At 60.8% G+C, this 22,367-nt stretch overlaps 2 protein-coding genes across 2 annotated transcripts; both read left to right on the plus strand.

Moving 5' to 3' along the window:
• Positions 1 to 97: 97 nt before the first annotated feature.
• On the plus strand, positions 98 to 7,964 carry LOC135326627 (maestro heat-like repeat-containing protein family member 7). Its single transcript, XM_064504439.1, has 13 exons — positions 98 to 125; positions 1,456 to 1,589; positions 1,807 to 1,932; positions 2,239 to 2,318; positions 2,761 to 2,881; positions 3,210 to 3,296; positions 3,874 to 3,978; positions 4,396 to 4,576; positions 5,026 to 5,135; positions 5,662 to 5,811; positions 6,018 to 6,172; positions 6,574 to 6,721; positions 7,328 to 7,964. Exons 1-13 carry the CDS (start codon positions 98 to 100, stop codon positions 7,577 to 7,579), a joined length of 1,677 nt encoding a protein of 558 aa, XP_064360509.1. The 3' UTR covers positions 7,580 to 7,964.
• Positions 7,965 to 8,249: 285 nt separating this feature from the next.
• Positions 8,250 to 12,358, plus strand: LOC135326633 (maestro heat-like repeat family member 5). The gene is made up of 8 exons (XM_064504445.1): positions 8,250 to 8,340; positions 8,801 to 8,938; positions 9,548 to 9,724; positions 10,367 to 10,522; positions 10,800 to 10,901; positions 11,291 to 11,393; positions 11,616 to 11,672; positions 11,980 to 12,358. Exons 1-8 carry the CDS (start codon positions 8,323 to 8,325, stop codon positions 12,150 to 12,152), a joined length of 924 nt encoding a protein of 307 aa, XP_064360515.1. The 5' UTR covers positions 8,250 to 8,322; the 3' UTR covers positions 12,153 to 12,358.
• The last annotated feature ends 10,009 nt before the right edge of the window (positions 12,359 to 22,367 follow it).

The following is a 22,367-nucleotide window of genomic DNA, read 5'->3' on the forward strand; positions in this document are numbered from 1 at the left end:
CCTCTCCCTCCACGCATGGGGCGGGCGAGGAAGAAGAGGCCACTGGGGCAGCTGCGCACAACGAGCAGATGTACTGCTGCCAGGAGCACACGGGGACATGCTGATGGCCATGGGGCAGGGGCACGGTGTGGGAATGTTGTTGTCCGAAAAGCGGATTCATTGTCCAGTGTGCAATAAGCCGATAATTACACACTCAGGAGAGACATTTGCTTCTTTATTGCAGAGTTGCGCATGCCTGGGTGCTCGGTGCTTTCCCACAAATCAAGCACAACCCCCCCCCCCCCCCCCCCGGCTTTCCAAGTAGCATTTATACAAGCAAATTGCAAGGTTGGCAACTTTCCCTTTTACACTGATTGGTTAGTGATTTACATACAATTCTAACTTTGCTTACACACCATTTTACTCCTACGCATGCTCAGGGGAGGGGTCTTCACCTGGGCACGGGTCTTTCTGACCTGTGGGCATGATTTTTGGTATTATAATGAGGACAGTTCAGTCAGGGATACCTGGACCTCCAATTCTTTGGCCAAATTCGCAATACGTACCTAGAAATAAAACATTTGGATTTCATGTTTCTTTTACGGCTTCAGCAGTTCCAGGATGCCCTTGATTAAAGAATGCTTCTTTCCAGAAAGTAGCGAGAGAGGTTGTCCTATCCTGCCTGGTTTAAACAGCATGAACATTCCTTCTGAGCTTCCAGGGTTGTCTCGTAACATAGGCACCTGGTTCAAGTGAACTGGCGCTCACCGAGATGGGTCATCTTTCTAGCAGCCCCTGCGTAGTGGTTTGTCCCGAATGTCCAGTTCTAAAGCCACCCCTGTGTGCCCTGGGCACAGCCCTGGGTCATGGCTGCTGCTGTTGTGGGTCCCCAAGATGCCTGCAGGGCTGGAGCATCTGCCCTGGGAGGAGGTGCTGCGAGAGCTGGGAGTGTTTCTGCTGGGAAACAGGCTGCTGGTGGGGATGTTTTCAGGGCTTCTAGTATGTGATGGGGGTGTGAGGAAGACGGAGACCGTGGATAGCTCTGAGCGGTTGTCAGTGGTATCCTGGGCTCCTGTCTGCCCTGCATACTGGCGTCGGGGTCCCCAGGGGTGGTGGCACGGCGGTGCCCGGATGCCTGGGCCCGCTCAGGCCTTGGGAGCCGGCCCCAGCCCAGCGTGCGCCAAGGAAGGGAGAGTGTAGATGGACCCAGCTCCTGCTCCCTGGGACGGGCAGCGAGCGTCAGCTCCGTGGAAGGAGGAGCGACGCTGCGGGACGGGGACCTTTCCTGCCCACTTGCGAGCAAGTTCCCAACCCCGGTGCCTTGAGGCGTTCCCCCCGCCTTGCTGGCTCCAGCATGGCAGCCCGTGTGCTGGGCACCCTGCAGCCCGGAGAAGCCTGGGGGAGACTGCGTCCACGGGAGCAGGCCATGGCTGGAGAGAGGGCGGAGCTGAGAGTGCTCCTCGCTGCTGCCTGCAGTGAGTGTCTCCATTCCTGCTGTCTCTCTTCCTTCCTCAGGTGCAAGGTCTTCCATCTGCAGCTGGTCAGCGCTGTCCAGAGAGGATGAGGAAGCCCTGGAGTTCATCCGGGACTTTGTGAGCGGCAGACAGAAGGTAGCTGCAGCCATGTGCATGGGGGCCGTGCCTGAGTCTCCCTCTGGGTTGCGCCGGGTCTGGTGCCTGCTGCGAGGGTGCTGGGAGGCAGATGTCTGTGCAGAGCTACTGCCATCCAGGGCTTCCGCAGAGCACTGCAGCCGCCTGGCTGCTCTGGTCCTGCTGGCCTTTGCTGTGCCCTCTGAGCCTCCCTCCGTCTCTCTTGCCCGTGTGTCAGGAAGAGGTGCAGAAGCTGAAGTTTCTCGCATCCATCTGCACCCTCTGCAGAGGCAGCAGCTCCAAGGCCTTGTCGTGGGGCCTGGATGTTTTCTGCTGCAGATACGAGCTGGCCGAGCATATCAAGGTGAGGGGAGATGCAGCAGGTCTGCGGAAGGGGTCAAGGGCACTGGGCACAGACCCAGCTCTGAGGACAGGACTCGGGCATTGGGAGGGCTGGGGCAAGGATGCATTGGCAAAGAGCTCCTGCCGACAGGAGTGCGGGTGCCGCTGAGAAGCCCTGCGAGCTGAGGCCTTGGCGAGGTGGGGGCCATTGTGGGCTGCGGTGCAGGGATGGGGGCAGCAGGGCTCTGCCTGCCTCGCAGACTGCTGCTGGTGTGCTAGTGCTGGGTGGTGGCAGTTGCCAAGCCTGACTGCTGGCTGTGCTCTGCAGGTGCTGCTGGAAGAGGAACCCCTGGACCAGCTGGGCACAGCAGTACGTCAGCAAGCCATGGTTGCTCTCACGGCAATGAGGTACCTAGCCGAGGGGCTGGTTTGTCCCAGAGCTCTCCACAGCGTGGCCCTGGTGTCACCGTGCCTGTCAGGGAGGTGTCCCCCATGGTGGGGGGAGGCTGTCGGTGCTGTCTGCTGGGCCTGTGCTCTCCTGTGCCCTGGGCTTGTCAGGAGGGCAGCTGGGCAGGCAGAGGGGTGCCTGCAGCTGCCCAGGGCAGCTGGGCTTTTACCCCAGGAGGGGAGGCAGATGGTTGAGAAGGCGTGAGGCCTCTCCGCCAGGACTGCCCTCTGTGCCTGGAGCAGTGTCATGGAAGGAGGGGGCGCGTCCCTGCAGGGCTGCCCTAGCTGTTCTCTGTAGCAGCCCAGGGACTCCTGCCCCAGATGTCCACATCCCCCTTCCGTCAAGGCATGAAGGCAGCGCTCCCAGCCCCAGTGTCGAGCAGGCATCTCTCTGTCTTTGCAGTGCAGTGGAGCCAGTTCTGGAGGGCCAAAAGAGCAGCCTGCTGCATGCCTGCTTCAGGAGTGTCTTCTTGCTTCCTCCCAAAGAAGACATGGAGAAGCTGGACACATCCCTGTATTCCAAGGTATGCACTGGGTGAGCCACAGGGAGCCTGCCAGCCGCTCTGGGCTTGCCCCTGTCTAGGCTGTGCTGAGAGGCGATTGTAAGATGCCAGAGAGGGCAGGATCTCAGCTTTGCTTTCTGACCGTCCTGCCTTGGTCCCCTTCCCCTGGGCTGGGCCACGGGCAGTGCCCATGAGCTGGTCTGTGTGCAGCAGCTCTCCTATGGTGAGGCCTCTGCCTGGGCACCACAAGGCAGTGGGTGTCGTGCCCTGGCAGCAGGAGTTCAACTCAGTTTGCTGGGGGTCGGAGGGAGTGGTGAAGGAGTGCCACAGCCCTGTGTCCTCCTTGCAGACCTTGGAGAGCATGGACAGCATGCTGGAGGTGCTGGTGCTCAAGTCTGCCACTTCCAGCCTCCTGGAGCTGCAGCATATCTTGCAGGTGTGGCATCTGCAAAGGGTGGGCTTCCCAGGGCCCCTTCTTGAGCTCAGAGGGAAGTGACCCCCTCAAGTGGACATGCCCCCCGTCAGTGCCATGTGCAGGCAGCACACTGCAGGGAGGGGGCCCCCCTCCCTTGGGTGAGCAGGGGTTGCCCCCTGTGCTCTGGGGTGATCCCAGCGTGCCCTGGCTGCAGCCCAAGTCCCTTCCCCTTCCCCAGACTGCTCCCGGGTCCCGGGAAAGCCTTGCCGCCTGCGCTCCTGGGCCATCGCAAGAGGCCGTGGCCCAGGCTGCCCAGGGCAGATTCCCAGGGAAGGTGCTGCCCTAAAGGCCTGCGTTACTGCAGAGGGCCCAGAGGGCGATGTTCTGGAGGGGGGCATGGAAAGGAGCAGGGTGTGTGGAGGGGGTGGGGGTCTGGCTTCCTGCCTTGGGGAAGGAGCAGGAAGCCCCTTGCAGGCTTTGCTGCAGCTCTGAGGAAGCCTTGCTGGACTGGAGCAATGCAGCCAGGGGCTTAGCAGAGCCGCTTCTGCTGGAGCGGGCCTCAGCTCTGCGGGCAGACCAGTAGCCTTTCTCCTCCCAGCTCCTGTTGCCCTTCACAACCTCGGAGAGAGCAGCTGTGCGTGAGAGGGCCGTGGGGAGGATTGGAAGGCTGAGCAACTTGCTGGCCAACTATTCCTCGCTGGAGGTAAGGAGCCAGGCCCCTTCCAGCCACCCCTTTGCTCCTTCCCTGCAGAGCAGAGCAGCCTGCAGCTTAGGGGCCCTTCTAAGGGAAGCCTGGGCAGAGGTGAAAGCGGTCAGCAAGGCTCTGGCCTGAAGCCCAAGGTCTTTGGCCCTCTTGCCATGAGCTTCTGTCTGCAGTCGTTTTTTTCTGAGGAGGCAGCTGTGCCGCCAGCACTGTGCAGGGCAGGAGTGCGCGGGGAGCATGATGTGAGGCCAGGTGTGGCAGTGCTGCCTTGCCTGGGCTGCTGCGCGGCTGCCTGGGGAGCCAAGGCGTGCAGGGCCCTCCAAAGCTTTGCCTCAGCTGGGATGCATGCCTGGGCAGACTCTTGGCTTCAGGGCTGTGGTGGGGACTGCCTGCCATCAGCCCTTCCTCCTTGCCCAGGTCTGGTGCCCCTTTGGAGGAGTTGATGAGAGCCCCACCTGCTCTGGAAAGATCTCTGTCCCAATGCTGGGACAGCTGGTGGGGCGTCTCATCCTTTGCTGCGCTTATGAGGACGCGGAGACGAACCGTGGCGCTTTGGATGCTCTTCATTGCCTGTTCAGATTCGTCGTGCAACGAAAACGTAAGAGAAGCTGTGGTGGGCTGCGTCCTTCTGGAGCCAGACCTCCTGGCAAGGCCAGGGAAGGCATGCCACTGCCTGGGCCCCTCTGCTCCGTGAGACAAAGGAGCAGGAAACCTGGCTGATGTAGGAGGAGAGGAGCAGTATGTTAGTAGCTGCCCTGAATCCCCCTGGTGTGGCAAATGCTCAGCAGCCCGTGCTCCTCGTTGGGCTTCTGTGGTGCTTCACAGCAGAAAGTGCAGTGCCAGCCCTCAAGCTTTTGTTACCCTTTGAAGCAGTTGCCCTTCTCTGCTGTGGAATAGGCGCCGAGCCTCCCTGGGAATGCTGCTCCCCATGCGTTCCTGGCATGGCCTTTTTCTCTGCCAGGCTGGTTTCTCCCTGCCGCCATGGGCGTGCCACCTTCAAGTCTCCATCACCCCTGCTGACCGCTCTGTCTTTCTGCTGCTGTTCAGGCAGGGAGCCCTTTCAGGATGATGCAGAGCATGTAGAGTGCCAGAAGGAGGTGGAAGCTGAGGATGCGCTCTGCCTTTGCTGGACCAGCAACATCAGTGTGATCATGAGGGTGAGGAGCACCTGCTTTGCTGGGCCTCTTGGCCATGGGGTCATCAGGAGATTTGGATGAGCAAAGGGATCCCTAGAGAGTAGGGCTGAGAGGGCCTCACGGTTCCTGCAGAGTGGTGCGAGGGAGTGAAGCAGCGCTCAGTGGTAGCTTGCGTAATGGCTGCAGCGTGGCAGCAGCCGTGCCCTCCCTGGTGTCTCTTCCACTGTGCCTGAGTGGGGCGTAGCCAGAGGCTTCCCTCCAAGATGCCAGCAGCAGCTGCAGCCTTGCTGGCCACCAGCAAGCTGTGGTTGCCTGCAGAGGCAGTGCAGTGACCCTGCTCCCAGCCATGCTCCCTTGCCCTGATGGCCCTCTGGCCACATGCCCCGTGGTGCCACTGCCCAGCACAGCATGCGCTGCTGGCTCTGCTGGGGCCACGGTGCCAGCCTTGCCCCACACCTCTCTCCAGAGCTGCGTGCACTGCTCAGCTAAGCGCCACTACCGTGGCACACAGCGTGACGTTTCTCCCTTCACCTCCTTTCTCCCATAGCTGTTTGTGAAAAACCTCCATCCTTCTGAGGCGACCGACGTCATTGTAACAGCCATGGAGGGCATGAGGAACTGCAGCAGCTACAGCACGGTGGTGGCTACCCACCTGCTCAACATGTTCATGCTGGGTGCTGTCTCTGCGCTGGAAGACGTAAGCAGCCTGGGGCTGGCGTGCTTGGGCCTCGAGCCCTGTGGGCCATTGTTTCCCCGCACCAGAGCCAGGGTTCTTGGGCACCCGACCGCCTCTGAATGCAGCCAGGAGCGTTGGGAGTGGTGTAGAGGGGAGGAGATCTCCGTGGGAGGTGGGTAATGGCTGCTGTCTGGTAGCAGTCCCAGTCTCGCCCATGTGTCTTGCAGGTGCCGCGGATCATCAGGTGCCTCTACCGAAACCTGAAGTACGTCAGGGAGTTCTCGGCCCGGGTCACGCTAAACAGGACCCTTTGCCAGCTGGCCTGCTCGAAGCCTGCTGAGGTGACCGTGAGCCTGCTGTACTGCTCGCCACTGTGCAACAGGTATGGGGCCCCTGAGGCTGGAGGGCTCATGGCACATGGGGAGAGGGGCCCAAAGAGGGCCAGACGCAAGGAGCCTCCCAGGCCGCCCCTGAAGGGCAGGGCCCTCTGTCTGTCCCAGCACTGCGCAGCCCTAGTGCATCAAGCAGGTGTTCAGAAGCCAGAGCTGAGCAAGTGTGCCTGCCTTCATGCGCAGAGCCCAGCAGCTCTGCTCGCTGCTGGCTCCACAAGGGCCTTTCATCCTGGTGCTGTCCTGCCTGCGTGGGCAGGACCCCCTTGGGCTCCCAGCGAGGAGGGGGTGGGTAGGGCCAGGGTTGCCAGACAGCCCTGGCCCTCCAGGGCTTGCCCAGGCTGCGGCGCTGTGGCCAAGGAGGCACCACTGACAGAGCACTGTGGGCCTGCAGCACCGCCATGACCCTGTGGAAGGTGCTGATGGCTAAGCCGCTGGTTGCGAGAGACGTGCTGCGGGAGCTGCTGAGCTTGCTGGAGGAGCGTCCACTGCGCAGGCAGTCCAGCTGCGAGAGGGACAACAGCTGCATCCTTCCCCTGGCCGTGAGTTAGGGGACGAGGCCTCGCTTGCCTGCAGGCTGGCAGCTGCCTCTGCGCACCGCCTCTCCCCTGCCTATGTGCCCCCAAGCAGGGACCTTGCCTGGGCCCATGGAGACAATGTGCCCCGCGCCAGGCCTCCGACTGCCAGCACACGGGGCTGCCGAGTGCTGCTTGGGCCTCTCTGCACACAACCAGTCAGGCTGGCCATGCCCAGGACATCTCCATCCCACCCTGCCCCTGCATCCCCCAAGCTCTCTCGGCAGGCTGGAAACGCAGGGTAGTGTTCAGGGCAAGGCTCGGGGCTGGACTAGGGCTCCTGCAAAACCTGAGCCAAAGGCAAGGCCTGGGACAGGGATCCTGGCAGAACCTGCACGCTGCATGAAGCCTGCGCAGGTGATGGTCCTGCTGGCGCAGGAAGGCTCCTTGTGTACAGAGAGGAGCTGAGGCCCAAGAGCCTGTGGGCACTGGCCCTGGTGAGGCAGCAAGGCTGTGCCCTCCATCTGCATTTCCCATGGTGCAAGGCTGTGCCTGAGGCTCCCACCTCGGGGTTTCAGGAAGCGTGGGAGGCGCTGCTGTGGAGTGAGAGGTGTGTTTGGGTGTTTTCTGCAGGCAACGAGAGCACTGCATGCAATCGTCCAGGAGCCCGCCTGCGCGCAGGTGGTGAAGGCGTTTTTCCCCCAGTTCTTCCTGGCGCTGCTCTTTCAGATGGTCTTCACAGCAGAGTTCACCCGCCAGGAGGCCAACATCTTCCTGAGGGAATGCCAACGGGATGAGTCCCGTGCCTGCAGCCACGTGAGGTGCTGGATCCCAGTGCCCCGTCTCTGCTTCGGACCTGGAGGCAGGGCCAGGCTGGCCGTGTGACGTGGGCTTTGCTCCATGCAGGTGCGCTGTGGAGGCCATGAAAGGTCTCTTCAGCTGCGCTGGCTATCAGCGTGCAGCCCTGGCTGTTGAGAGGAAGGGTGGCTGGGAGCTGTTTCTGTGTGCAGAGACATCTCAGAGGGGAGTGTCTGTGCTGGCCAGGTACAGCCCTTTTCTCCCTGCTCTCCACCAGCACCTCTTCCCTGGACTTGGGGTGCCCCCCCAGTGTCCTTCCCTGTGGGTGAGGGGGGACCCCAGTTCTGCAAGAGAGGAGCTGCAGCCTGAGCACTTGTGGCAAGGGGTCCCCCAGCAAAAGGGCCATGGGATCTGCCTGCCCCATTGCTGGGCAGCTGGGAGAGTTGCTGGGGGAGCAGGTGGTGTTTGGAGTGGTGGGAGAGGGTCCCTCACAGGAGTGGTGCCCTCCCAAAGGCCTGGAGTGCCCTTGCGTGGGGCCTGGGCTCCCATCGCAGAGAGCATTGGGGACGGTGTGGCTGCAGTGCCAGCGAGGGCAGAGCCCCGGGAAAGGTGCAAGAGGAGCAGCAGCCGCAGCAGCAGCTGGGAAGGCCCCAGGGGGAGAGGAATGCAAAGGAGTCAGGAAATGGGATGTGTGGGAAGGCTGTGACCAGCAGTGCCTTCTTGCTTCTGCCAGAGTGCTGAGAGGAGCTCCCAGATGCCTGTGTCGCTGGATCTTCTGCCAGCTGGCAAGTGTGCTGAGGAGGGAGGACCAGTGTCGTCAGCTGCCCGCCATGGCTTTCTTCGTTGAGGTGGGCCTCATGGCAAGCGGTGCCTCTCTGGAGGTGCCTCTAAGTGCTGTGCTCGCTGGTGCCCATGCCTGTGGGGTGCTGCTGGTGAATGGAGCTGGGGCAAGACATGGCCTCCTCTTAGTTGCCCTGGCCTTGGCTCCTTTCTGCTGGGCAACCACTCGCAAGCACTTGTATTTGCTGCCTGCTTTGAGGCAACTGTCTGTGTTCAAGTGCTGCTGGAAGGGCTGAGAAGAGGAGGCTGCAGAGGGCTGGGAGGCCGGGAGGGGGAGGCGAGCGGTGTGTGCCGTGTGCCGTGAGGCGCAGGGCTGGGAGCAGGGCCTGGGAGTGTCTGCACGATTGCTGCTGCGTGTGAGCTGAGCTTGGTGAGAGCCTGGAGCCCTTGGCCTGAATTGGGGGTGGGCTGCAGGATGCAGGCAGTGGTGCCAGCTCTGCTCGTCTTTGAGCGCTGTGTGCATTTCAGCTGCTGGAGTGCCCTGACCTCGCCGATACGGATGATGCCGTCCTGCCGCTGCTTTGGAGTTCTGTGCAGACTCAGGGCCTGGAGATGCGCACACTGGCATTCAGAGGCCTCCTGAGGCTGTCGACAAGCCCCGAGATGGTGAGCAGGGGGGCAGCTGGGTGGAGCCATGCTGGCAGCCTGGGGCTTGCCAGGAGGCCCTGGGCCAGACAGTAGCTTGGACTTTGCTGGCAATCAGGAGGTGCAGTAGCTACTTCTGGGTACCTGCTGCCCCTTTCACGTGCCCCGAGTCTTTCATGCCAGGCCCTTGGCTGTGCTGCACCAGAAGAAAGGCACCAGTGCCCCGCGGGAAGAGCTCCCAGTGGTGGCGCGTCTGGGCTGTGCCAGGCAGAGATGCAGGCCCAGCAGCAAGCGAGGCAGCTGCAAAGAGCCTCCGTTGTGGGAGCGCTGTGCCCAGAGCCCCGCTGGGAGAGGGAGGATGAGCCAGAGCAGAGGGCCAGGCTAAGGCAGCCGGCTGCTGCTGGGCCCCGAGGCAGCAGCCTTCCTCCCTAGAGAGGCCCTAGCTTGCTGAGGGCCCCCTTGGAGATGGCTGCCCTGCACTGCAGCCTCTGTGCCCAAGCCGTGGGGGTGGGGGTGTGTGGAGCCCTGGCCCTGGAGCCTGAGCCCTGATGGGAAATCAGCCGCCAGAGCCCTTCTGGCCAGGGGTTCGTGGCCTTGCTTCCCCCAAAGGAAGTTGTGTCTTTCCCCCAGGCAAGGAAAATGCAGAGCATGCTGCCAGAGCTCCTGGAGTGTCTGCAGGATGTTCGCAGGGACATGCGTGTGGGAAGCCTGCTGCTGCTGCGCAACATCCTCAGCTACCTAGAGCAGAAGGGCTCCAACCCCATGGCTCTGCAGCTGGCGGAGAAGCTTCTGCTGCTCTTTGCTGACGTAAGGCTGGTGGGAGAGCCAGGGGCTCTCGTGGCGTGTCCGGGGGTCTGTATGCATGGCTGTGGGTGCTGTGTGTCCCTCTGCACCATTGTGTGCCCATGGGCATGTGTATCTGTCCCTCCTGCCCCAGGCCCTGCTGCCTGTGAGGAAGCCTTTTGCTGTGTGTGTGTCAGACCATTGCCTGTGCTGGCCTTGGTGTGCTGGGCTGTGGGACTCGACCAAACGAGCCCCCTCTCTGCCCTCGGCTGCTCCGTGTCGCGCTCGAGTCCTTGCAGCGCTTGTCACAGCCTGGGTCAGAGATGAGCAAAGAGGCAGGAGCAGGCTAGAGAGCAAGGGAGAGGCCATGCCGCGGGGCTGTGCCTTTCTGTGCTCCTCTTCTGCGCGGGGGCCCTGATGGAGCCACAGGAAGTTCCCTGCAGAGGCAGAGGGAGACAGAGGCCAGGGAAGCTTGTGCTGCTGCTGCCGGCAACCCTCCTTGGGCAGGCTGCCTCCGCAGAGGCTTGTGGCCAGCTCCGCCCTCCGGCCGGGGTGGGGGACAGTGGTGCCTGGAGAGGATGAAGCCTTGCAATGGAGAACCTTCTGCTCATGGCCAGTTGCTGGAGTCACTGCTGAGGCTTCCCCTGCTCTCCTCCCTCCCCACAGAAAGACCGCACAGTGCGAGAGCTCTCCATCCTCGTCTTCAAAGACCTGATGGGGAGTGTGGTGGGGAAGAACAAACGGTGGCTGAAGCAGCATGTGCAGAGGAGCCTGGTGCCGCTCTTGCTGCACATGAGTGAGCAGATCGCGAGCGTGGCCCAGGTACGGAGCGGTGATTCTGGGGAGCAATGCTGACATGCCTTGGGTGGGCCTGAGCACCGTGGCAAGGGCTGCTGACAAGTGTCCCTTTGAATGCACGTCAGCGTGAGGTGCAACTGCCTGTGTGCGCAAGGGCAAGGCCGAGCTGCCTGTGCCTTCAGCGAGGGGCAGCCCTGGTGCCAAGCTACATCTTCCCATTCCAAGCCTTGGCGAGATGAGGGGGATGCAGGGTGTCGTTCCCCGGCTGTGGTGGCATCTCCCGGTCTCTGCTGCTCCGCAGGCCTCTCGGGAAGCCCTTGTCAGTGCTGCACGGCTCCTGAAGTGGGAGGAGCTCAAGCAACTGGCCAGAGCAGGGCAGACGTGGAAGATCGGGGAGTACCTGGTAAGGACAATGCCAAAGTGCCTGTGGTCGAGGCCGGATGAGGGCTGGCCCCCTGCACAGTGTGCAGGGCACAGAGCTGTGCCCCTGGCGCCCTGCTGCAGTGCAGAGCCCCAGGCGTGATGGGCTCTGCTGCAGGCCCCTCTGCCGTTGCTGCCCCTCAGGATGCTGAAGGGGCCCCTGGTGTGGCTGCTCCTTGGCAGAAGGCTTGGCGGGATCTTGGCAGCCGCAGGCCACAGTGTGCCCTGTGCTGCCTCCGCAGCTTGGTAGCACCCAGGTTCTAGCTGGGAGGTGTGACCAGGAAGGGAGAGGAGGTGGGTGCTGGGAGGAGGGGCAGGCCTGGCTGCGCAGGGAGTCTGGGTGCCAAGCCCCTGGCCTTGTGCTGTCCTCAGGTGCTGAGGGACAGGAGCAGAGTGGAGCAATACCTGCAGCAGAGCCGGCCCTACTTGGAGAACCCTCAGGCCTCCTTGCGGGAGGCAGCCGTGAGGCTCATTGGTGAGCCAGGAGGCCAGTGCCATGGCTGAGCATGCAGCTGGGCTGCGAGGAGGTTCTTCAGTCGCTCCCAGCATGCCTGGCTGCTGCAGCCCGGGGATGGCGCTGGGGCCAGCCTTGCCCAAGGGGAGGAGGATGCGTGGCCAGGCTGGCAAGGCCAGATGGGAGGTGTGCTGCTGGGGGCTTGGTGGGGAGGAGGAGGAGTGACAGGAGGTGTTTGCCTAGGGCTCATTGGGCAGCAAGTGAAGCAGAAGGCGGCGAAGGTGCAGGAGATCTGCGAGGGTGAGTGAGAGCAGCACTGTGTCAGGTGGCCCTGGCAGGGGGGAAGAAGGGGCCTGGGAAGTGAGCTGCAGGTCGCTGCCCTGCCCCAGGCAAGGAAGGCCCTGTGTCCCTGCGTGGGGCAGAGGAGGGGGTATTTGGGGGTCACCTGGGGCGTTCCTGAGCAGCACCTTGCAGCTGCTCTGTTTGTGCCACGTGCTCCCTGCCCACCCTGGGAAGAGCTGGGTGGGCCTGGCCCTCTTTGGGGGTGCTTGGTGGGCTCTCTGCAAAGAGGGGAGTCTGTTATCTGCTCTGTTGCTTTCTCTGTCAGCCCTCCAGCTCCTGGAAAATGACCCTGACCCCTCAGTGCGTTGCCTGGTGACACAGACCTTGCTGAACCTGAGAAGTGCCAGGACAACGTCTCCATCGAGGTTCAGCTTTGGAGCACTGGGTCAGTGGCTGCAGAGAGCATGGCAGAGGGGTCCCCGTCCCGCCAGGAGGTGACTCTTTGAGCAGAGCTGGCACAGCTGTGCCAATGCCCTGGTGCGGCACGCCGCAGACAAGCAAGTGTGCTGGAAGGTCTGGGCCATTGCTGGCATCTGCTGCAGCCACAGGAGAGCTCGACACCTGGAGTGCAGCCTGTCCCACTCTTGTGCTCCCCCTTCATGCCTTTATTGTGCTTTCCGCAAAGATAGAGCCCTGTTTCTTCATCCCGAGTGCGTGTTGTTTTTTTAGGGAGACAAGAGCGAGGGGGAGAACTTATTCTCTGCAGGACTCTGGCTTGTTCTGGGTGTGGCAGATGTCCTCTCTTTCCAGCATGCCAAGACAGTGGCGAGCAGATTGAGACACTCTGGTTTTGCTGCAAAGCGCCAGTTGGCCAAGGCTCAGCTGAGCTCCCTGCCAGCAGCCCCTGCCCCGAGACAGCCCCCTCCCTCCCCAGCCCCGGCCCGTCTCTCCATGGGGGTAGATGCAGGGCTGGAGCCTGTGTCCTGGCAGGAGGACCATCTACCGCAGCCCAGCCCAGCTCTGCCAGACCGTCCCCAGAGCCTGCAGCAAGACGTGTCCCGGGGAGCGCTGCAGCCATTGCCTTTGCCAAGCCCTGTTCCCACACTCACACACACGAACATGGGCCAGAGATGGACAAAGAGGGACAAAATAAAGACAGACCCCTGCTCTATCGCCACAAGGATGCCTTTGGGATCAGAAGATGATGGATCAAAATGATCTGGTTGCTTCACAGATACTCATGGACAGAGTGTTAGTTTTAAAAAAAGGAAGAAATAGAACAACCTAATGTATTGGGATCTTTTCCTGAGGGTAATCCAAACAATGTGAAGAGGATTGTTGGTTGCTGTCCAGCTGAGGATGGTAGTCTCTGTCACAGGTGTCCTTGCAATAGCATCTTCAGCTGGATCAGATGACAGTCCCTCCATGGGGATGTTTCAGTGAACCCTGATAATCCAGCTGGCCCATGGTCCTATGTGACCACTCCAGAGCATGCACCATCCATTTCTGTTGATACAGGACCGGGTTGGACTGGATCAGGCTGGTGACTTGCTCAGGGAAGGGGCTGTCTCCTGAACCAGGGCTGCTGGGAACAGAGGGGTCCTCGCTGGCGGGGCTGCTGCCACTGACCTTCCTGTTCACACCTGTGGGTGTGCAGAGCTGGGTCTTGCCAAGGAGTGTGACGCTGGGAGGCAACGGGGAGGGGGAGCAACACTGTCAAGATATGGCTACAACAGCATAAATCAGGGTTTAGGGAATGCTGACCATTCTGCCCTGTGTCATCCTCCAGAGAGGAGAAGAAAGGGAAACATGAACAGCCACAAATGAATCCCAAACACTTGCCCAAAGCATCTCCTGGCTGTGTCTTCACCATCCCCTTGCGGTGCTGGGAACCTCCCTGCACCTCCCCTGCTCGCAGGCAAGGATCTTTTCCACCCCCAGGAATTGACCTTGAAAACCCCGAGGGAAAAGGGAAAATTCCCCTCCCTGCAACAGACGGGAGCCGCCAGGGCTGTTCGGGTCAGCGCTGCCTACAAGCTCACAGGACACATTGCTCAGACTTCTCCCTGCTGCACAGCCCTGATGTTCAAAAGCAAAAGCAGAAGAACAGGCCAGAGCTGCATTTGTTTTCTGCAAAGCTGAAGAATACAAACTGACAACAACAGCATGGCAAAGAGGGGGCCAAGGGATCACAGTGATACACTGCTCATCTCTTCTGTACCGTGCACATGGGCTCAACCCCTTTCCTCATCAAAGACACTCCTGGTTCTGGCTCCACACCAACCTGGAAGGAGTCTTTGGGGGCAGGGGCAGTCCTGCAGTCCCTGTCCCTATGGACAAGCATTTGCAAGCTCATTCTCAAAGCTGGCCACACAAGCACCTTGCTTGCGTGCACAGCCCCTTCCTCTCCTCCCTCCTCTCACTTGAGCTCAGTCACAACAAAAGCCAGACTTCTCCAGAGGTACATCCCTGGGGAGCCAGCTCTGGCACAGCACATCTGCTGGGGGCTGCGACATGCATGTTGCTGTGGCACGTCCTTTCTGGAGCATGTGGGATGGCCCGAGAAGCTGAAGAGCAGCACGGAGGATGCACACGTGTCCTGTTGAACCTGAGCTGAGAGGCTTGTGACGTCTCCTTGACTGCTGGGAAGGGCAGAAGAGGGAATGGTGTGTGTCAGTGCTGGGTGGTCATGTCTGTACATCTCGTTACTGAACGGGGAGAAGAGAGGGTGCGGTGCCATGGGGCAGTGAAAGAGGCCAGGTGAGTCCCCACTCCAGCCACTGTGTGGGGACGTGGGAGCCATTCTGACATCTGCCTGATGTGCAGACAGCTCTGCCAGAGACCCCTGTGGCAGGGTCAGTCCTTCCTCCGCCCTGACCACAGCATCGGGGGAGAGGACAGCGCTCTCAGTCCCTCCCGTCTGTGCTCGATCCTTGGCCTGACTTGTCGGCTGGAGAGAGGCTGAGACTGGAGACAGAGCGAGATGTCCTGGGTCGCAGTCGTAGCTGAGCTGCTGATGGGAGAGCAGGGTTCAGCAGCAGCGAGAGCTGGCAAGAGCAGCCAAGCAGCTTGTGGGGTTGCAGGAGCAGGGCTTCTGCCTCCGTGCAGGGACGAGGGGCTGCAAGGTGCTGCAGCTGGGCTGGCCGGGGCAGTCTGGTGAGGGAGTGGGTTTGGGTAAGGGAAGGGGGGAGGATGGCGCCGTTGGTGCTGTGAGCTGCTACTGAGGGCACAGAGAACACAAAAGCAAAGTCCGTGTGCAATGTTCAGGAGATGTAGGAGAAAAAAAGTAAATTGGGAGAGCACAACTGACTGCCAGTCGCTAATCTGGAGCTGTTGTGAAGTCACAGCTTCACAGTCAGGTTTCACCCTCCCTGCTGGACCCCCGGGGAGTCCCTGCATTTCTGCCCTGTCTTGTGCCCTTTGAGCCGGAAGGAGCCGATGCAGAGGGATGTTCATTAGGGGTCGCAGACAGATCCCTCTCTGCTATTTCTCTCCCTCATCAGCTCCTGCTGTTTCCTTCCCTTTTCCACCTCTGATTCCAAGCACCAGAACCAAGAAACCTTTGGGCAATTAATCACCACCAGGCAGGCAACATTTTGTAGGAAACAGCTCACGCAAGTCCCTGCTCCGTGGGCAGCTGCTTAAACAGCCTCTTCCCTGCAACTCACATTCAGTGCTCGTCCCTCTACATGTGCTGGGCCAGGACGCCAAGGACAGCCTGCCCCGCGTGCACTGTGCTTGTCTCTTGCACTGCAAATCCCCTCTTTTTCCACCGATGCAGTCTTTCTCCTCAAGGGCCTCCTGCCCTTGGGAGGGGCAGGACCAGGCTGAGATTTGCACTCTGCAGCCACACAGCCTCATGCAGGTTCCTCACCGGAGTGGATCTTGACCTGCAATGGCCTGCTCTTCCCTCTGCTGAGCGGCACCACAGTGCTTTGTGCTATGCCCTGCTGACTGCTCCAAAGAGCAGGCCCCAAGGATTACAAATGCTGGGCGACTGCTTGCTAAAAGCCCCAAAGGTGAGACATGCAGCGATGAAGTGAAAGCCTGCCCCGGCCTGGCCAGTGCCAGCTTTCCAATATTCCCCAAAGAGCATGCAGGTAGCTAAGCTAGCGCCGAGGACAAGGAGATGGCAGCAAACTTGCCAGCAGCAGCAGGGCTGCTTCATGCTCAGTTCATTCCTCAGGGCCCAGCAGGCCTTTCCAGGGAGCAAAGGGAGGGATGTCCAGCTGGTGAGGATTGCCTGGGCTGGGATGCTGAGAGGGCCCTGGGAGAGCCCATCTGCTGCCCCTTCACTCCAGGGAGCAAATCAGCTCTCCTGGGGCATGCCTGTGGGAGCTGCATTATTCCCAGGAGTCATCAGCTAGTCTGAGCTTTCATCCATTAAGAAGATCCCACAAAAGCCCAACTCTTCGGACTATTGCCCCAGCTGGCAGAGAGCCTGGCGGAGCAGCAAGCAGAGGCAGCCAACAGAGACAGAGCAGTTCTTGCAGCCATTTCCAGGCTTCTGGGCACTTCTGGTGGCTTGCTGCTGCTGCTGCTGCTTAGGAGTTGCTTCTGGAGGAGTTGGTCTCTTTCCAAATCTCCTCTGCAGTTCCATGAATGGAAAGAGCCCGGGCACAGAGACCGGCTCTGCCTGTCCCATGGGCTGCCCTCCCAGCGGGCGAGGGGCAGAGCCCTTGGCCAGCCCCACACTCCCTCGTCCTCCTCTGCTTCTGAGAGGGACATCGCCTGGGTCCACATAGGGCCCCACTCATGGCCCCACCGCAGGCTGCTGCCTGCAAAGGGTGAAACCCCAACGTTCCCGGCACAGAGCTGACGATGAAGCAGCATCTGGAGCCCAGCCAGCCCCAAAGCCCTCAACCCTCCCCGGCCCAGCTGTGGGGCCCTGAGTAGGGCTGCTCACCCTGCCACACTGCCCCCCGTGCTCCCCTTCCCCTCGAGCCTTTCCCGCCCCTGGCCTTTGCAGTTGCATCTGCCTGCTCTGCCCACTTGCCTTCACCACAGTCACGGCTGCACTGGAAGCCCATGAAAATCCCAGGGCTCCTGCCCTCCAGCTGGCATCCACCCCGAACCTGGAGCCTGGCCGGCCACAAAGGCATCGCCCACCCAGCACCCCAGCTGTGCAGCCAAGGGCAGGGGTCTGCACCCCAGTTTCCCTGCTCCTCCCCCTGCTCCCAGCACTGCTGCTGCTGTGCCCATGTCAAACCCTCCTGCCGCCAGACGGCCCCGGGGCCCGAGGCAGCTCCAGCTGCCTCCAAGACCATGCTGAAGCCTTTCAGGAGCAGGCTGAGGTGGGGCTGGCACTGCCAGGGTGGGTTGGGAGAGGGCAGCTCCCCTCTGCCATGCTGGGGCTGGGACTGGGCACAGCTTTTCCCTGGGGAGCTCCTGGAGGAGCCGCTCCAGGGGATCCTCCACATCTGCCCTGGCAGCAGCACCAGCGCTCAGGGTGCCGGGGGAGAGAAGTGCACTGAGGTGAGGGCAAAAGATGGGCTGGGGCAGGTGGTAAAAGATGGGCCGCTGCGCCCTGCTGCAACAGTGTGATGGTGGCAGTGCTGGCAGGGCCGCGGGGGGCATTGCTGGTGGCAAAAGCAGCTGCCTTCACAAATCTCCCTCTCTGGCTTCAGCTCTGTGCCAGAAACTCCTTCTGTAACCTGTGGCAACCGGAGGTGACGCGAGTGGAGCTCCTCAAGGACGCGAGGTCCAAGTGGGAGGTGCAGGAGCGGCTGTACGCCCATGCGCCCAGGAGGGAGCGGGAGCTGGGAGCTGGGAAGAGAGTCCGGGGAGCACCAGAGGATGCTGGCGTGGAGTGGAGCGATGAGGAAGAGGACTTTGTTGAAGATCCATGGCAAATGGGAGGAGCTGGAGAAAAACATGGCCTTGGTCATGAGCTGGGTCAGACCGAGCCTCAGGAGCCTCTTGGCAGACCCACAGCCGTGTCCTGAGGAGGTGCCCTGCTCACCCATTGTGAAGGGCAGAGATGCTGCCAGGGAGGCAGCTGGTGACCTGCAGAGCACGCCTCTGGCCCCAGCAGTGCCCCGAGGAGCCGAGGCAGCGGCATCTGCTCTGGCGGGAGGCTGCCAGGATGCGGGGGACAGTGTGCCTCTGGCCCCAGCAGCCAGCACAGGAACAAAGGCAGAGGCCTCCCCCCGCAGCCAGAGACCCTCAGGCTTGCCCTGCACTTGCCCAGCCCCTCGCCCACGGCTCTCCTTCCTCCACAGGCATCACCGCCCTCCCGCATGCTGCGCCTTCCAGGCGATGGCCATCACGGCTCAGGGCAGCGCTTCGGGCTCTGCGCAGAGCTTTTAGCTGCCGCTGTGTCTCAGGGCAGTGAGAGGAACAGCGCGAGGATGCAGCTGCCACACAGGTGGCCCGAGATGGGAGATGGCGCAGAGCAAAGAGGCAGAGCGACGGAGGCTCTCTCCTGGCTGCTACAGCAATGCTGCTGCATCATGTCCCACAGCCCATGTTCTGCTCCAAATAAACCCTCGGCAGCTGTTCCCGCCGTGTTACTTGGTGTCAGGGAAATGTCAGGAGAAAGACTAGTGCAGGCGCTGCCAAGGAAGGCAGTCAGGGCTGCAGAGAAAGCCCTACAAGCAGTCGCAGAGTGAGAGAGCAGCTGGGGTGGGAAGGGTCTTCTGGAGGTGTCTGTCTGTCTCTGACTGTCTCTGGCGATGGATTCCCGCACGGCCCTGGCACCCTGCTCCAGTGTTGCACCACCATTCGGCTTCCAAGGCCATTTGCAGTCTCTGAGGGGACTTTTCCCTGCCGCAAGCCGTGCCGTTGCCCTCAACCTGTCCCCAGGCCCCTCAGGACGTCTCTGGCGCCATGCTCTCTGCACGCTCCCGTTAGGCACTTGCAGGCAGCAGTGAGATCCCCCTACGCCTTCTCTTCTGCCGGCTGCACAAAGCCAGCACCCTTGGCCTCTGCTCCTGTGTGCTGTGCTGCAGCTGCCAGGCAGCTTGGGGGCCTGCGCTGGGCTTGCTGCAGTGTGGCCACGTCTGCATGGGTCTGGGCATCCCAACGTTGACCCAGAGGCAGGCTCTCCTGGGTCAAGCCGAGGGGAAGGATGCCTTGGCTCGTGGCCCTGGCTGAGGCCTTCCAAAGAGAGGCCGGGCTGTAGGGCTAGCCTTGTTTCCTGGGCACACTGCTGAGTCTGCTCAGTTTGTGCCCAGCACCCCTAGACCCTGCTGTGAGGTGTTATCACATTGCCAGCCAAGGGCAGAGAAACTTCTCTTGACCCATCAGAGGCCTTGATGCAGACGGAGCCAGATGGAGCTGCCAAAGGAGGGTCTTGGGGCTCTTCAGGTGTTGGGCTGTGTGCATTTTGCTGAACCTGGGCTACAACGAGCTTGGCTCCAGGAGAGCGTGGAGAGGCTGCAAAGGCTTATATGGTCCTGAGAGTGTTCGCTGCTGCTGCTGCTGCTGCTGCTGCTCCGTATGGGCACCAAGGATCCTGCCTGGAAAGTACCAAGTGTGATGACATGGCTGTAGGCCTGGCAGGGCAGGTGGGGTTTTTCCTGCATGCTGCCAGTGAGGGGAATGGGCTTGAGCAGCAGTGCTTGGACCCAGCAGGTCAGCCCCTGGGTGTGCAGCTGGTGCTGGCAGCAGGGCTTTGGTTTCATGGGCCCCTCTTTGTGCATGAAGGCTGGCGTGGAGATATGGTCCCCATGTGCCCCTGGGGGCAAAAGCATCTTTGCCAACAGGCTGGACAACCTGGCAGGGAGAGCTTTACTTGAGGAAGAAGATGGGAGGGAGAGGATGACCCGTATCCTGTGAGGACATGGTGGTCTGGGCTGCCAAAGGGTCCAAGATGATGAATAGAGACAAGAGCCCGTAGTCTGCAGAAGAGGGGTGAAGGGGCCCCCCTGCAGCATACGCACGCTAATAAGGAAGTGCCTCAGGGATGGAATTATGGGGACAGCTCTCAGACTGCTGTGGGGAAATCAGCACACTCGGGGCCTCTCTTCAGGGCCTGATACTCCTGCCTGCAGCCTGGGGCACAAACAGAAGGCCTTAGGAGTGGGTGTGCGGTTCCAGGGCCACAATCTCATGGGCATCGCAGACATGTCGGGGGATAGCTCACATGGCTGGAGCGCTGTGATGCATGGATAAGGGCTCTTTAGGAAGGTGCGGCTGGGCCCTCGTGGGTCAGGATTAGTGGGAAGGCCAATGGTGGTGAGGTTGCAGGGGGTCTGTATGACATGCCCTGATGAGGACCAACAAGTTGAGGAGGTCTTCCTTAGACAACTGGCCAAAGCCTCCTGTTTGCAGGCCCTGCTCCTCCTGGGCCACTTGAAGCAGCTGGAGAGCTGCTGCTGGAGACACAGCAGAGCAGGGCACAAGCAAGCCAGGAGGTTGCTGGAGTGCCCTGATGACACCTGCGGGACACAAGGGATCCAGAAATAAGCCTGCCTCTCTGCACACCAGCACGCTGAGTCCCACCTCCAGGGAAGCAAGGACATCTCTTCTCTGTGGCTCTGCGCACTTCGGAACTGCTCCTTTGTGCTCAGCTGGACTGGTGTTTGCATGAGAGAGCTGGTTATCCGCAGGAAAGACCAAGTGAGGGGAGGTTTTCTCTCGTTGGGCAGGACGCTGCTCACTGTGGCCAGTTCCTAACTTTGGGCTGTCTACTAGATTCTAAGAGTCCCAAGAGAGTTTTCGTGCAGGGCATTACCCCACCCACTGTCCACACTGACACCTCTGTACACACAAGCCGTTGCCATGCCTTCAGAGACACCTGGGATGTGTTCACAGCAGCCAGCATGTTCCAAGTCCTTCCCCTCAGGCAGGCCTGCACGAGGCCAAAGACACAAGCAGGCTGCTGCTCTGCAAGCCTTCCTGCTGCCCGCTGCTTGGGCACATGCTGCCCATTCCATGCAGCAGCAGGCACAGAAGTTGGTCTCCTCCTGGGGTGTAGTGCAATAAGGACAGCCGTGCCACTGAACAGTGGAGCACTGGAGAAGGGGCTCTTCAGGACGATTTCTTTGGGCTGCCTAGAAAGAAGAGTGAGGCATGGCGAGGCCTGTAGGAAAAGAGAGGCAGCTGAAAGGGAGCCAAGCCAAAGGGCTTCTGAGATAGGCTGCTTCTGCTTCTTTCCCGTGGGGTCCTTCTTTCCCCCCACACTCATGACCTGATGGCAATAATCACCTGCCCCAGTACCCAACATCTCTCTCTGCTCACACAGCTAACAACAGAGCTGTCTTCCCTGTGACCACAAAGCACGGCCATAGTACAAAGGACCAAGTGGGGGCCTAGGAGTGGGGTGCTGTCAGCCAAGGAGAGCTGGAAGCCCCAAAGCAACGCTGCTTTGCAAAGGACCACCTAGCACTGCTGGGCAGTTCTGTGCAGAGAGCTGGGCAGTGCTGTGACACAGCTGAGCTCACGACACAGGTGGCACTTGTGCCAAGCCCAGGCAAGAGGGCAGTCCCCCCCAGCCATAGCTATTGCTCAGCCACGCAGGCCGGGCTGCCAAGTCTTGGCCTGTTTGGTGGGTGATTTTGGCAGGACACTTGCTCTAAGCCTCAGCCCTCCACAAAGGAGAGCATTATGCCAAATACACGTGCAAGTGCCACAGGAAGTGGCTAAGGAGAGGATTCTGCTGTGTGCATCTCAGTCCAAAGCTCTACAATTAGTTCCTACTCAAATCAGAGCATGGTCTTTGTGGCTTTCCTCTCTGGGAGAAGTCCTTGTGCCCCAAGTTTCACAAGAGAGATATGTGGCGGCACAAAACACTCACCCCTGTCTCCACCCACTTCCTCTGCTCCCTGCATGTCATTGGGCTTGCTAATGGTTTTGGCATGCTGCACTCTGGGGCTGCCCAGCTTCTGGCCATGCATGGCTTTTCCCAGTCTCCTGCTGAGCTGGGGGGGACAGGGGAGCTGCAGGAGAGGAAATGGACCCGCTCTGTCTGAGAGGAACACCCCCTGAGATTCCGTGGGGGGGCTGGAGACGAGCTCTTCATGCACCACCACAACACCTCTTCCTTTCTGCCAGGCTGCCTCTATGGCCATCCAAGGGCTGTCAAACGTGGCAAGGAAGTCCATGAGGTTGCAGAATTCCTCCGCAGGCACGTGGGAGGGGGAGAAGGGAGCATGTGGTCCCTCTTGGGCCTTCTCTGCTGTGGTCCTCTCATGGAGACTCCCAGGGGAAACATCTTGGCGACAGTGTGACTCCCGTGGCTTCTGGCACCCACCATGGTCTGAGGTGAAGGTCAAGGTGGCCCCTCAGAAAGTGCTGTGCCACAACCGCCTCAAGCATTGGCAGAAGCCAGGCAGCTGCTCCAAGGCTGACCATGGCAACGTGGGGGATGTCAGTGAGGAAGAAGAGGATGAATGGCTAGGAGGAGGTAATGCCTGAGGCAACTGCCAAGATGCCCTCCTTCCCCCCACATTTGATCACCCCGGAAGAGCACAGGACCCCCACCTTTGCAATCACCCAGCCTCCCCTCACCACCATGACGGCTCCCCTCAGCAGCTCTCGTAGCTCCAGCCTCACCCCAAGCGCTTGGGTCGTAATGCCCAGTTGCACTCCCAGGAACCTCTGCTGTGGTTGCTGACCTGGCTGCAGAAGCATGCGGGATGGCCTGGGTGTGCGTGTAGACGAGAAGGAAGCAGGCGGCCATTAAAGCCAGGCTGCATCCCAGTCCCTTGGGGTGGCAATAAGGTGCTTGCTTGTTCTTTCTCTCCTCTGGAAGCAGTGACAAAGCAGCAC

This window comes from Dromaius novaehollandiae, unplaced genomic scaffold (genome assembly GCF_036370855.1).
Source record: "Dromaius novaehollandiae isolate bDroNov1 unplaced genomic scaffold, bDroNov1.hap1 HAP1_SCAFFOLD_33, whole genome shotgun sequence".
Taxonomy (NCBI): Eukaryota; Metazoa; Chordata; class Aves; order Casuariiformes; family Dromaiidae; genus Dromaius; species Dromaius novaehollandiae.

Excerpts from the sequence above, each read along its gene's own strand:
- LOC135326627 (XM_064504439.1), top strand. The coding sequence starts at position 98 with ATGCTGATGGCCATGGGGCAGGGGCACG. Across the intron at positions 2,319-2,760 it reads GTTGCTCTCACGGCAATGAG|TGCAGTGGAGCCAGTTCTGG; the intron begins GTACCTAGCCGA and ends CTGTCTTTGCAG. Across the intron at positions 2,882-3,209 it reads ACACATCCCTGTATTCCAAG|ACCTTGGAGAGCATGGACAG; the intron begins GTATGCACTGGG and ends TCCTCCTTGCAG.
- LOC135326633 (XM_064504445.1), top strand. Across the intron at positions 10,902-11,290 it reads GGAAGATCGGGGAGTACCTG|GTGCTGAGGGACAGGAGCAG; the intron begins GTAAGGACAATG and ends TGCTGTCCTCAG. Across the intron at positions 11,394-11,615 it reads GGCAGCCGTGAGGCTCATTG|GGCTCATTGGGCAGCAAGTG; the intron begins GTGAGCCAGGAG and ends GTGTTTGCCTAG.